Source organism: Podarcis cretensis, assembly GCF_951804945.1.
Source record: "Podarcis cretensis genome assembly, chromosome: 10".
Lineage (NCBI taxonomy): Eukaryota > Metazoa > Chordata > Lepidosauria > Squamata > Lacertidae > Podarcis > Podarcis cretensis.
This window is the reverse complement of record NC_137179.1, coordinates 69,583,316-69,595,678: the sequence shown is the minus strand read 5'-3', so window position 1 is coordinate 69,595,678 and position 12,363 is coordinate 69,583,316. Positions and strand designations below refer to the sequence as shown.

Genomic DNA, 12,363 nt, shown 5'->3' with positions numbered 1-12,363 from the left:
AATGGTCCCCAGAAAGACTATGTGGGGCTTTCTATTGCGTATTATCGAATTCTGTTGTGAATGATTGACGCCGTGTAACATAAACTTGCCAAGAGTCAGCAGGAGCAGAAGAGTGAATAAACAGCGGTGAAAATATTATCATGGCATGATCTCACAAAAGCTGTACAGATTCCCTTTAAAATGTTTAATACAGAAGGCACTAATCCTTACCTGTGGCGTATTCGCTGTCTTTGCTTTCACCTTTATGGCAGTAGCCCAACACCAGAACTACGTTCTTCAGGCTCCCTTTTACCAAACAAACAAAAGTAAGATATAAACCAGTATCCAAAGTTAAACTTTACTTAGTAACGAAACAGTTTCAGTATTAAAAGTACATCGGCTTGGATCCAGCCCCACCCTCTGTGTGCAAATGGAAAGTATCTCAATGCGTGCATTGGCAGCAGCGGCAGGGATTGTCCTATCCCTTTGACTGTAGTCTCTAATGCCACCCCCAAACCTTTGACAGGGGCTTTTGGAGGAAAGCAGGAAAGTTTCTTTGTGTAAGTAGAAGCAAACTGAGGCTTCTTTAGATTCAGGCCCTGTACTTTGACAAAGTATTATAATTTAAGGCTGCACTTGAGGAAGGCTGCCAAGAAAATAAACATTCAAGAAAGTGCAGAGGGGAAAAATAAACTACAGCACGTATTGTAGAATTATGACAAATAGTACTATTGCTCTAAATTCCATACTCAAGTTTTTACAATCAAGAGGAGAAGACTTCGGAGCTTGACTTTTAGCTCATGCAGCAAGCCACAGTAAGCCTTACCAACTGCAGTTAATGTTCAGACTTTTTGTTTTGAGTCGAAACACTTACCCGGGAGTAAGTTCCACTGAAAACAATACAGTGGTGCCTCGCAAGACGAAATTAATCCGTTCCGTGAGGCTCTTCGTATAGCGGTTTTTTCGTCTTGCGAAGCAAGCCCATTGACAGCTTAGCGGATTAGCGCTATTAGCGGTTTAGCGGCTTTTAGCGGATCAGCTGATAAGCGGCTTAGGAAAAGGGGGGGGGAAAGGGGAAAAACCCCGCAGGAACTCGCAAGACATTTTTGTCTTGCGAAGCAAGCCCATAGGGAAATTCGTTTTGCGAAGCGCCTCCAAAACGGAAAACCCTTTCGTCTAGCGGGTTTTCCGTCTTGCGAGGCGTTCGTCTTGCGGGGCACCACTGTACTTACTTTCTAATAGACATGTATAGGATGACACTGTTAAGAATCATGTGGGTAGAGCAATGAAAAAGATCTTTATTAATATCTAACTTGGGAACTGGAGACTGCAGATGCGTTTCCCACAAGCAAAGTGGTCTTGCTCAACTAACACACATTAATTTTAATAATGGAGGTTAGTGAAAAAGGTATATGAGGGTAGATTTGCTGCAGTACAGTGGTACCTTGGGTTACATACGCTTCAGGTTACAGACTCTGCTAACCCAGAAACAGTGCTTCAGGTTAAGAACTTTGCTTCAGGATGAGAACAGCAATCGGGCTCTGGCGGCGCGGCGGCAGCAGGAGGCCCCATTAGCTAAAGTGGTGCTTCAGGTTAAGAACAGTTTCAGGTTAAGTATGGACCTCCGGAACGAATTAAGTACTTAACCCGAGGTATCACTGTACTTTCGAAATGGTTCAATATGGCCATGGATCAGATGTTAAAAACTGAACACATATGCGTGTAAAGTAAAAATGAAAATGGTAAACATGTGTGCTCGGTTCCTTGAAGGAAGCAAAGGATAAGCCATACATAAATACATTTCATTCCTGGGACTATGATGATTTCCTGTGAAGCCTTCACTTACCTAACTGGGCTGTCATCATGAATCTAACAGAATCACAGAAATCCCTTATTATTCTTATGGGCCGACGAGTTGAGAGGTCAAGCAGCAAGATCTGTCCTCCCCCTGTGCCAATCCAAAGGGCTGTATTCTTCTGCAGGCAGATGCTCTTCACTCTTCCCAAAATAGCAACTTCTTGTTTTGATTCTTTATTCAGGTTTGGCACCTCCTCCCTAAAACAATATGAAACCATTGTATATTAAAAGTTGCAATGGGTCATGCCTTTCCTTTCGTTTCCCGTATATTTTCACACAAGCATCTCATTAAGCGGCCATTTGTTTAACTGAAAGAAGGACAGAAATGCTTTAAGCTACGCCGACTTCCTAGTCTCTCTTTGCACTATCATTTAGAATACTAAAAGCAGACGCCTAGCAAACTCTGGTCACTTCCTGCCTGTGAGAACAACTGCCCAGTTTGAGTAGTTGCCAACATATGTGCTTCTTGCAATAAAGTGTGCCTTCATAATAAACCTACAAGAAAAGTTTGTGCATTGTAATACATAGCAAAATCTCTACCACACTCTTGAGCTACAAATCCACTTTAAATGGGCAAATATATTGCGTGGACAGGCGGAGTCCCCAGATCCCGAGTGGTCCCCCCCGTCATGTGGAATAACGACTCTAGACAACATGCTATGGGATTAAATTGGCCACAACTTTATTAAATTTCAAATGTGGGTAGACCTTGGCTCAGGCATTGGGCGTTCTCCCTCCCTAGTCCCCAGCCGGGGACCTAGGGAGCATCAGGGTTATCCAGTGTGTGTGTGGGGGGGATGGGCCGGCTCTGGAGAACATATGTTCAAGCAGAGATAGCCGCCCCCGTTACGCCGCCGCAGGGGAGAGCAATGACGACCTTTCGGCGTACGGCCAAAGCCTCCCTTCAAAAACCCCTTTAACGGGGAACCCTGGTATCGCCACCGCAAAGAGGAAGATGGACTAAAGGATTCCGCCCAAGGCCTGATACCGCCAAAGTTGTGACGTTTTGCTACGGGAAAGGCGAAACCTGCCAATGCAGGGAAATTCCTTTCTGGCCCTTTAACAGCGACCTTATCGTAGCAGCGCCCGCATACCTGTGGAGACAGGTTAACCTGCAAAACCTATGAAGAAAAGTTAACCTGCAAAAGAAGACATTAACTGAGGGTGGGTAGGGTGGGAGAAGCTCTGGAGCCAAGTGAGGATTACCAATTAAGATCCACCCTCTATTGTGTGGGCTGGTAATCCCTCCCCCTACCTGGCCTGGTTTCCCTGGCAACGCTTCCCCCAGGTGGGATTGGACAACTCACTGGGGTAGGCGGGGACCTCCAGGTATCCCACCTGAGGGAAGGCAAAGCCTATGCTGATGGGGCCACTCCAGATCCAGGGCTGCACGCGTCCACGCAAAGGGCGCCCCCCGTTTTAAGTGGGGAGCGGTCATTACAGTAAGAAAAATGATGGGGAAAAGCACAGGAATATATCAGATAACTACCACACTGTATAACCTCTGTGCAATCAGGACAAACAGGTCATCTGGAAGACTTTTTATTTATTTTTTACTATTAAAGCTTCGCTTGTGGAACACAGTTTTAAAATCAGCTTAACCACCCATGATATCCCTGACTTCTCTGTGACAGCTGTACACAAAATATCAAACACTCACTTTAGAAAATGCATGCAGTCGATTAGTTCACAAAGCTTCTCTGTCTTTTTATCCCAAACTTCCACAAAATAGCTATTTTTCTTCGCCAAGTAGATGGATTTGTCTACTGCTATTGAAATGATATTGGCATCACTGTGAGCCCTGTGGCATAATCTGAGGGGCAGAAAAGAAAAAAAATCAATTGATATACGATAATACAGAACATATAACATATGTTTGCAAAGATGGGAAGTTTACAATACACACCTCTGAAAAGCTTGGTGGACTCTCCCCATCCCTGCAATAACCTAGATCCAAAGGCCTGCCTGCAGAAGTTCCACAGCCAGAGCTGTTCACCTCCCCTGAAAATCTGCTCCTAGGGGTTAAGGTACCCTTCAAAAAAATGTGTGCCACAGTGGGAGAGGATACTTCCCTTCCCCAGCACCAGCTGGGTAAGTACTTTCTGCTTTTACACAGAAATCTCTGGATACTGGCCAATATTCAGTTATCCTCAGTGGCTACATGTTTGAATTTAATGTGTGTCCAAACTAAGTCTGACTGGCATCAATACTGCCATCACTCTAGTGCCAAATTAATCCCCCCCCCCAATAGTTGTTGGTTTAGCTGATGGATGGTTGGCTTCCTCTGCTTTTTCAGCTGCCTTTGCTCTGAATTTCATTGTTCTGTTGTGGTGTATTTCATGTTCTATACCAGTGGTTCTCAACCTTTTATTGGCCTAAGCATCTCTAAAACCCTGATGTTCCCCTGTGACGTATAATTATTATTATTCAAAAAGTGAACTCCTATTCACGTGGAGGAAGCATAGAAGGACATTAACTGTTAATAACACATTCTTAAATTGCCCCACTTAAAAATCAAATTGCCCCCCTGTGGGGTGTGTGCCCCATGTTGGGAACCACGGTTCTATACCCAGCCTAGTATCTGTAAGTTGAAGGGTCTGCAACTCCTATAATCCTTGCACATTGAAAATGCTGGCTGGGGCCAATGAGAGTTACGAGTTCAACAACATCTGGAGGGCATCACATGACCACCTCTGATGTAGATACGTGCAGATAATGTGCAAACGTTTATATATGCTCAATGAGGGCTTGATTTATTGCCGATTGATGTCATTTAAGATTACATCCATGGATTTGTTCAGATCAAAAAAAGTGTATTCCAGGATGTTTATAAGAAATACACATGGATCAGCATAATAGAAATAAATGGAAAATTCATCTGACAAAGGTGTGCAGCGTTTATGCAAGCGTGAAAGTACTTGGGACCCCCTGACCCTCAGCCATATGAATGCAAGACACTCAGCATTTGTTTGGAAACTGTAAACTGTTTGGTTAACCTTATCACACAATTTATATTTTACAAGTGATAAGGCCAAATAAGGTTTCTCATAGTTGGGCGAGGAGAATCTTATTCTCCTCATTCCACCAAAAAGATGCAGACAGGGTAACTGTAAAGAGAAGTACCAGGCAAAAAGAAAAGCAAGATACTTTTAAAATGATGTATTTTAAAGAACACAACCAAAAGAGACAAAGGCATGTAGTGAAAATTAAAACAAACGAACTTACATTTGGCTTGTTTTTGTCTCAATGATTTTTTGGACACAGAAGTCATTAGAAAATGATATAATCTTTGTTCCACAGCCTCCCCAGATTGTATTTTTTTCACATGAATAAACAGATTCTCTTAAGCACATAAGTGGGGTGCTGCGGTTTCCAAGTTGTAAAATCTTCAAAGGTGCAGCATCTTTGCACTGGAAATATAGCAAAAAATATCGGTGAGAAAAATCTCCAGGCATGAATAAAACACCAGTCCCTGCTGATATACATAACTTTAAATGTTATTGTTGTTGCATGGTCATTCAACACTAACAACAACAACAACAACAATAAAATACCCTGCCTTTTTCCCTGGCGGTACTCAAAGCAGCTTACAAATAAAATTAAGAACTGCTAAAAATATAGGGGGAACAATCATTTAAAACAATTAAATGCTGATAAAATTAAAACTATATACATATATAAAATCTGTCTGAAACCTTAAAATAATTACATTAAAAAAATACTGGGATACCATTTATATGATATGCAGAATCTAAAAGATCTAAGCATAAATGAAGGAAAGTTTTGTTTCTGCACATCACCCTAGAATGTTCAGTTCACCATGAGTTCATGAAAACATTGCATTCTGACTTGTTCTTCGTCTGACCTGTTCTTAGTGCTTGGTTGACCACATCTACGAATGAATGCTGTATATTAATCACCGAGTAATTGTTTAAGTCTTGCTATATCAATCACTAGGTAAAGGTAAAGGTACCCCTGCCTGTACGGGCCAGTCTTGACAGACTCTGGGGTTGTGCGCCCATCTCACTTAAGAGGCCAGGGGCCAGCGCTGTCCGGAGACACTTCCGGGTCACGTGGCCAGCGTGACATCGCTGCTCTGGCGAGCCAGAGCCGCACACGGAAACGCCGTTTACCTTCCCGCTGGTAAGCGGTCCCTATTTATCTACTTGCACCCGGAGGTGCTTTCGAACTGCTAGGTTGGCAGGCGCTGGGACCGAGCAGCGGGAGCGCACCCCGCCGCAGGGATTCGAACCGCCGACCTTTCGATCGGCAAGCCCTAGGCGCTGAGGCTTTAACCCACAGCGCCACCTGCGTCCCCCTATATCAATCACTAGTTATAGTTTAATAAGGAGGTTTCCATGCCTGTCTAGTTCTGTGTTCCCTTTCCCACCCTTTAATCTATTGATGATTAATGCTTATATGCAACCTTTGCTTTGTACTTGTGTTAACCAATCAGCAATAAGCACATATGTGGCAATGCTGTAATATTCAATAAAAGAGACTCCCTGAGACATGCTCGGGAGATGCCTCCCATATGACACCCACCACTCGTCAGTCATTCATTTCAACCCAACACATAAACAACTTAAATATAAACCAAGATGCATTCATAAGAATTACGGAAAATGAGAAAATATGAGGAGACACAATTGTTGAAGAGGTAAACATGACTAGTGAAGGAATGAAACTCACTGCGTATGATCCACAATTCTTCTGTAATGCTATAAATGAATTTAACATTGTTTATAAAATGGATTTTGATTAAAATTCCTGAGCCGTTTGTACCGTTTACTATATTTATAAGCAAAGAGAGGAGCAGGTTAGCCATGATTTGATCACTGTGCAAAAGCCCACTGCTCATTTGTGGTAACCCATAATTTGTTTCAGGCTATGGCTTACCATAATGTGTGAAAGGGGCCTTTATGCGGCTTCCCTATTCAGTGATATTTCAATAACATCTGCTGTCAAAGCGTTTTAGAAAGACCTCTAACCTTTCAACACAAATGAAAAGGGGGAAGTTCATCAAAAACTATGTATGTGTTTCATTGCTTCAGAATTACTGGAAGATAGTGTTGCAGATGTACCTTTACTGCTGTGTCTTTAAAAACCGCTAGCTGTCCATCAGCTGTACCAGCACAAAAATAGTTCTGTTTGCTGAAAGGAAACAGTGAATTTTGCAAGTATATCATTGAAATAAACTGATTATATATCTTACTAAACCACTGCATGATTCTTATAGAAATAACCGTTCACTGCATACTAAATGAACCATTACACAAGCATAATTTTTAGTGAGATGCACCATACATGTGAGCAATATTATGACTGGAAGTACAAATCAAATGCACTCAACTTCCTTTTTTAAAAGTCTACCCTTCAAGTAATATTGCAATTAGACACCTGCACAAAGGTGATAATAATTCTCACAACACCCGTTTAAGCTATTTGAATATGTAGGTATGAGATGCACAGGTATGTAAAATTATTTCTGGGTGGACTTTTTTTGTACTTTTCTAACTATAAATCTATTATGAAATTTCATCTACACTTAGATACAACCATACTTTTGCTTTGCATAAGAGTAGCAGTAAAGACATGTGACAGAATCCGACATCTTCTGAAGTTGGTGCCTGGGCTTCTCCTCTTCTGCGTGAAAGACCCACAAACAACCAGAATGAGTTCCTGCTACAATCCAGTTCTCCTTCTCTGCAGAAAGAGTTACCAGGGCCATACACAATACTCTGTTATCTGCAATTTCCTGGTGGGGAACAATATATATAGTAAACATCTGGACACAATTACATAAACGCATATTAGTCTTATTATTATCTTTTTATTTTACCATTTCCCTTGAATTCTAGAAAAAGATCCATCCGACTGACTCCTTTATATTTCCAAAACTAGTAGCTACCATGGGGCTATGGAACATGTAAATGCTTCTTTTTCTCTAAGGACAGCTGGTCGGGTCCACTTTCCCTTTCTCTGAACGTTACGCTTTTGTAAGCAGCAGTACATTAAGGAGCAAAGATTAAGTGACCAGTTCCCTGCTGCCCTTCCTCTACCCATAGTAGTAATGAACCTGGATTCTTGAAGGTCCAAGGAGTAGCAGCTCAAAGGAGGAAATGAATCCACTCACTGGGCCCATCCCGAGTAAGCCTACAAAGCACCAGATTCTACACGCAGCCTTCAGAGGAAGTACCTTTATCTATGAAGGCTGATAGACTGCCATCTCCTCTGAGGACCAAGAAAGCCCTGCATAGCTTCCATTGGCCAAGTCCCAGTAGCTCGAAAAGCCTACCTCTGAATGCTAGGCTCTACTGCATGATTGCTGACTGTGGTCCTGAAACACGTTCTTTTATTTTGAACCAGAACCCTTGTTCCAGTTCAGGTCTCTGACTTCTTTCCAGCGAAAAGCCATATTGAGCCTGCCTCCTATTATCTCATTTGGGCTGTCCTCTTTTTCTCTCTCAACAATTTAAAAAAACAACCAAACCTCTCAAAGTTGCATTTTATTATTCTTCTTTTTTTTTTCTAAGTCAGGGTACCTTACATACATTTTTATTGAATGTTTTATATGCCTGTAAGATTATAGCACTTATTGACACATAAAGAGGTTTAAAAGATAGGACTCACTGTTGCTAGGCTAACATTGAAAACTGTAACTGCTATGGTAACAATTATTGTTCCTCTACCAATTGAGTATGTAATTGAATGCTATTATGAGACTGATAGATCTGAGATGTAAAAGAAATCTCCATTACAAAATGCAAAACAAAACAAACCTTTCTATGGCATGCAAATATATATATACATGCTGAATTAACTGCCCTTTGAGATTCTACTAAGGCATGAAGTTTATTATATAAGTTCTGCATCTACCAGGACTGAAGCATTTGTATTAAGCACCAGCTTTTACACCTACCTGACACCTGTGTCCATCTGAATTTAAATCAATAAAGGAGATCTGTGCTGCTTCTAAGTTTCCGCTACCTATCCAGATTCCTGTCTTCTTACAACTTGGATTTGTAGCAACCATGCAATCTGCTCCAAAAGGAGAGGGTACTGAGATGTATCTCATCAAGCAGACCAGTTCTGCGGAGTTCAAAATATCATAAACCTGCAGAAATACCACATTAGTAGCAACAGTGAGTAATGGCTCCTTCTTATACATTATGTTCCTTACACCACAGTAATAAAATGCACTGCCAATACTGCCAATACTGTATTGTTTAGAAAGGCATTTAATGACACATTCATTTATACAGCAGATCAGATGGTCTTTTCCAGTCATAAACACATAACCCACAGCAAATGCCTACCTGAGCAGATGTAGGTCTTTCCTGAGGATTTTCTTTCAAACACTTCTTAATTAAATCTTCAACTTCTGGCCAGGGGGTGCAGCTATATTCTTTGACAGGATCTAGAATTTAAGTTTTTGAATTTCAGATGAAGAAAAAGAACTACACAGACCAGTGTTAAGTATACAGTCCTCTGTGCACCAGAAGCAGTTTAGTCACATGACCCGGAAAGCTTTCTGTGGACAAACACCAGCTCTCTCGGCCTGAAAGTGAGATGAGTGCCGCAACCCCATAGTCACCTTTGACTGGACTTAACTGTCCAAGGGTCCTTTACCTTTTTATAGTAAAATCAATTGCTTTTAAATTCTTGCTTACTGCAAGAATTCCTTCAGTCAAAATGGGTTTGAAAAGAATGTACATCCCTCCCATAAGTACCTTATTTTTCTGTGTATAAGACGAATTTTTTTGCTAAGTTTTGGTTCTTTCACAGAAGAGCCCAAAATTTACTCTCAGCATCAAGACACAGAGAATTAAACAAAATACAAATTTTAAAATATTGGTCCTGACTCATGAACTCCAAGCAGTGGATGGTACACTGTTATTTAATACTGTTATGTAACCTTGTTCTCTTACACAAATATTTCATTAATCTTGCTTTAATGTTAGAATGAACCACCCCCACCCATGCAGAATTGTGTGCACACATAATACACATAATGTCCTACATACCATCTTATATGAGAAGGACATTAAATAATGAAAAATAAACCACCAGTGAACAACCTGAGTATATCAACATAACTAAGGAGGCACAATGTATTCTGTAAACCTACACAGCAAGGGTTGAGCCAGATAGTATTAGCTGCCCTGTATTTCTGTTGGTTTTAATGGAACACTGTGCACAGTATGTTTGCAGTGCCTTCAGTTTCCAGGCCACTTGGTATCTTTATTCCAAACCTTTCCTCTTCCGCCTTTTTGGCTTTCAGTACTGTCTACTGCTCATGCAACAACCACCGTATTGAACACTAGCAGAAGTAAACATACCTGGCAATTTTCCATGGATAGCTAAGTCATCAAATTCATTAGGAAATTTCATGCCTTCTAATATTCTCCCACCAGCTGTTAAAATGTCATACAGGAGCAAGCCAAATGAATAAACATCAGCTTGCTGGTTGTAAATAACATTTCCTCTTGCAACTTCTGGTGCTCTGAAGCCTAAAAAATAATACCCAAGTCATTAATTGTTGTGCTTCTTGCCATTCTGCTGCTGAATTTGTTGTTTTAATTTAGGAATCTCAAGTTATGTTAAGTGACATAAGAAACTTCACACGAACACCAACTATTTAGGGCCTAAAAAGAGCCGAGAGCTTGTGGTTCGAGGACCCGACCCCCGCGAAGTGAAATGAAGACACCGGGACACATGATATAAGGTTAATGGGCTAGAAAAGGCCACAACTTTATTGACTACAGCAATGAAAAGGTATTGGCTTAGGCATTGGATCGCGAAACAAGTGGGTTTATTCACTAGGGGTTCATCACCTGTTGATGCTAATCCAACTATAGGCTCACCCCTGATGTCACCGAGGGTCGTGCCATGGCCTCCCGCCAAGCAGATTTCGGACGGAATACACGACCGCCAGATTCCTTTAACGGAATACCCCTAGAAATTGAAGGCATAGGCGATGGCCACACCTAGCACTTCGACACACCACAACACATTATTCCAATACCTAACCTACCCACCAATACCACAAAAAGTTGTGACGATTGCTACGAGGTAGGCGAAAAAACCAAAAAGCCTAATGCCAAATGGAAAAACTCCTACCAGGCCCCCCGGGCAACCGGGGCGACCAACCTAAGGTCCATAGCAAGGCCAATGACCTAAGCCCTAACTCAAAGGGAGTGGAGGGTGGGTGACTCGCACAGGACGATGAAGAGAAATGAGGCTGGGGGAAGAGGCTGGCACTGCAGCATAAAGGCTGCTGGACACGCCCCCCCATGGCACCTGGTTGGACGGCCACCGGGGGGGGGGGCGTGAGCACCAGCCAGGTGAGCTGGAGGCAGGGGGCAACGCCCGCTGCTAGGAGCGGTGTTCGGGCTCCCGCCCACAACCACTCCCCTCGCTTTCAGGGAGGAGAGTCTTTCCAGAAAGCAATCATGAACGTTAATAAGAAAAGCCATCTCTTACACTCAGTCTCTGTCTCTCTTTCCACAGAAGCGTAATATGCAAAGGAGAATAAGAAAGTCACTGAAAGACTTTATACACTGGCTCACATACATCTACTGAAAGTCCAAGCTGGCTATGGAGTCAACAAGCAACAACCCCAAAGGTAAATTGAAACTTTTGGCCATGAGAGACTGTCCCATACTAATGCAATATGGAGATCTGACTTATACTGAGTCAGACCATTAGTCTATCTAGCTCAGTAGATTACACTGAATGGCTCTCAAGTCAGGGGATTCTCCTGCCAAATCTGGATATGCTCAGGATTAAACATGGGACCGTCTGCATGCAAAGCAGATTTTGTTTTTCAAATTCAATAAAGATTCTGTGCCTGTTTTAAGATGCAACCCCACCACTACTTACCCAAGAGTAATATAATAATATAATAATAATAATAATTTATTATTTGTACCCCGTCCATCTAGCTGGGTCTCCCCAGCCACTCTGGGCAGCTTCCAACAAAGATTAAAAATACATTAAGTAAGCACCATTTAACCCAATGGAACTTATTTTTGAGTAGACATGACTAGGATTGGACCGCAAGCCAGCTTATTAAAATAACACATGTTGAAACATCTTATTCTGTATCCCTAAACAGTTCTGCTCAGTGGTTTTACAGAGACACAGGAAAAGAAGCAATCATGTATGCTCAAGGAAAGGCTTATGAAGATGAAAAATTGCCATCACTACCTGCAGGACCCTGACAGGGGTCTAGGAAGCAGGAGTTAACCCTGTGTTCCCAAATGGAAAAGAGTAATCGTTTACTTAGGATGGGGAGAGTCAGGCTGGTCATTGGCTTTGGAAAATTTACCGTATCTTTCGCCCTGTAGGGCGCACCGGCCCATAGGACGCACCTAGTTTTTTTTGGGGGGGGGAAATAAAGAAAAAAATATTATTCCCCCCCCCCCAGGTGCGGGGCTGGGGCAGGGGAAGCCCGAGCTTCCCCCGACCCCAGCCCCCAGAAGAGGCTGCTATCCGCTAGCCGGGGAGAGCTGTGCGAAGTCG

At 42.3% G+C, this 12,363-nt stretch overlaps 1 protein-coding gene across 2 annotated transcripts in view; it reads right to left on the bottom strand.

Annotated features, from left to right (window-relative positions):
- The window catches only part of LRRK2 (leucine rich repeat kinase 2), an 85,050-nt gene that overhangs the window by 5,771 nt on the left and 66,916 nt on the right, over nt 1-12,363 (bottom strand). For both annotated transcript variants that reach the window (XM_079993900.1, XM_079993901.1), the window contains 9 exons: nt 10,179-10,349; nt 9,156-9,256; nt 8,759-8,953; nt 7,401-7,594; nt 6,921-6,990; nt 5,062-5,246; nt 3,497-3,649; nt 1,826-2,034; nt 211-285 (listed from right to left, as the gene is read on the bottom strand). In XM_079993900.1, the coding sequence (XP_079850026.1) occupies nt 211-285; nt 1,826-2,034; nt 3,497-3,649; nt 5,062-5,246; nt 6,921-6,990; nt 7,401-7,594; nt 8,759-8,953; nt 9,156-9,256; nt 10,179-10,349 (1,353 nt within the window). The remainder of the gene's footprint in view (nt 1-210; nt 286-1,825; nt 2,035-3,496; nt 3,650-5,061; nt 5,247-6,920; nt 6,991-7,400; nt 7,595-8,758; nt 8,954-9,155; nt 9,257-10,178; nt 10,350-12,363) is intronic.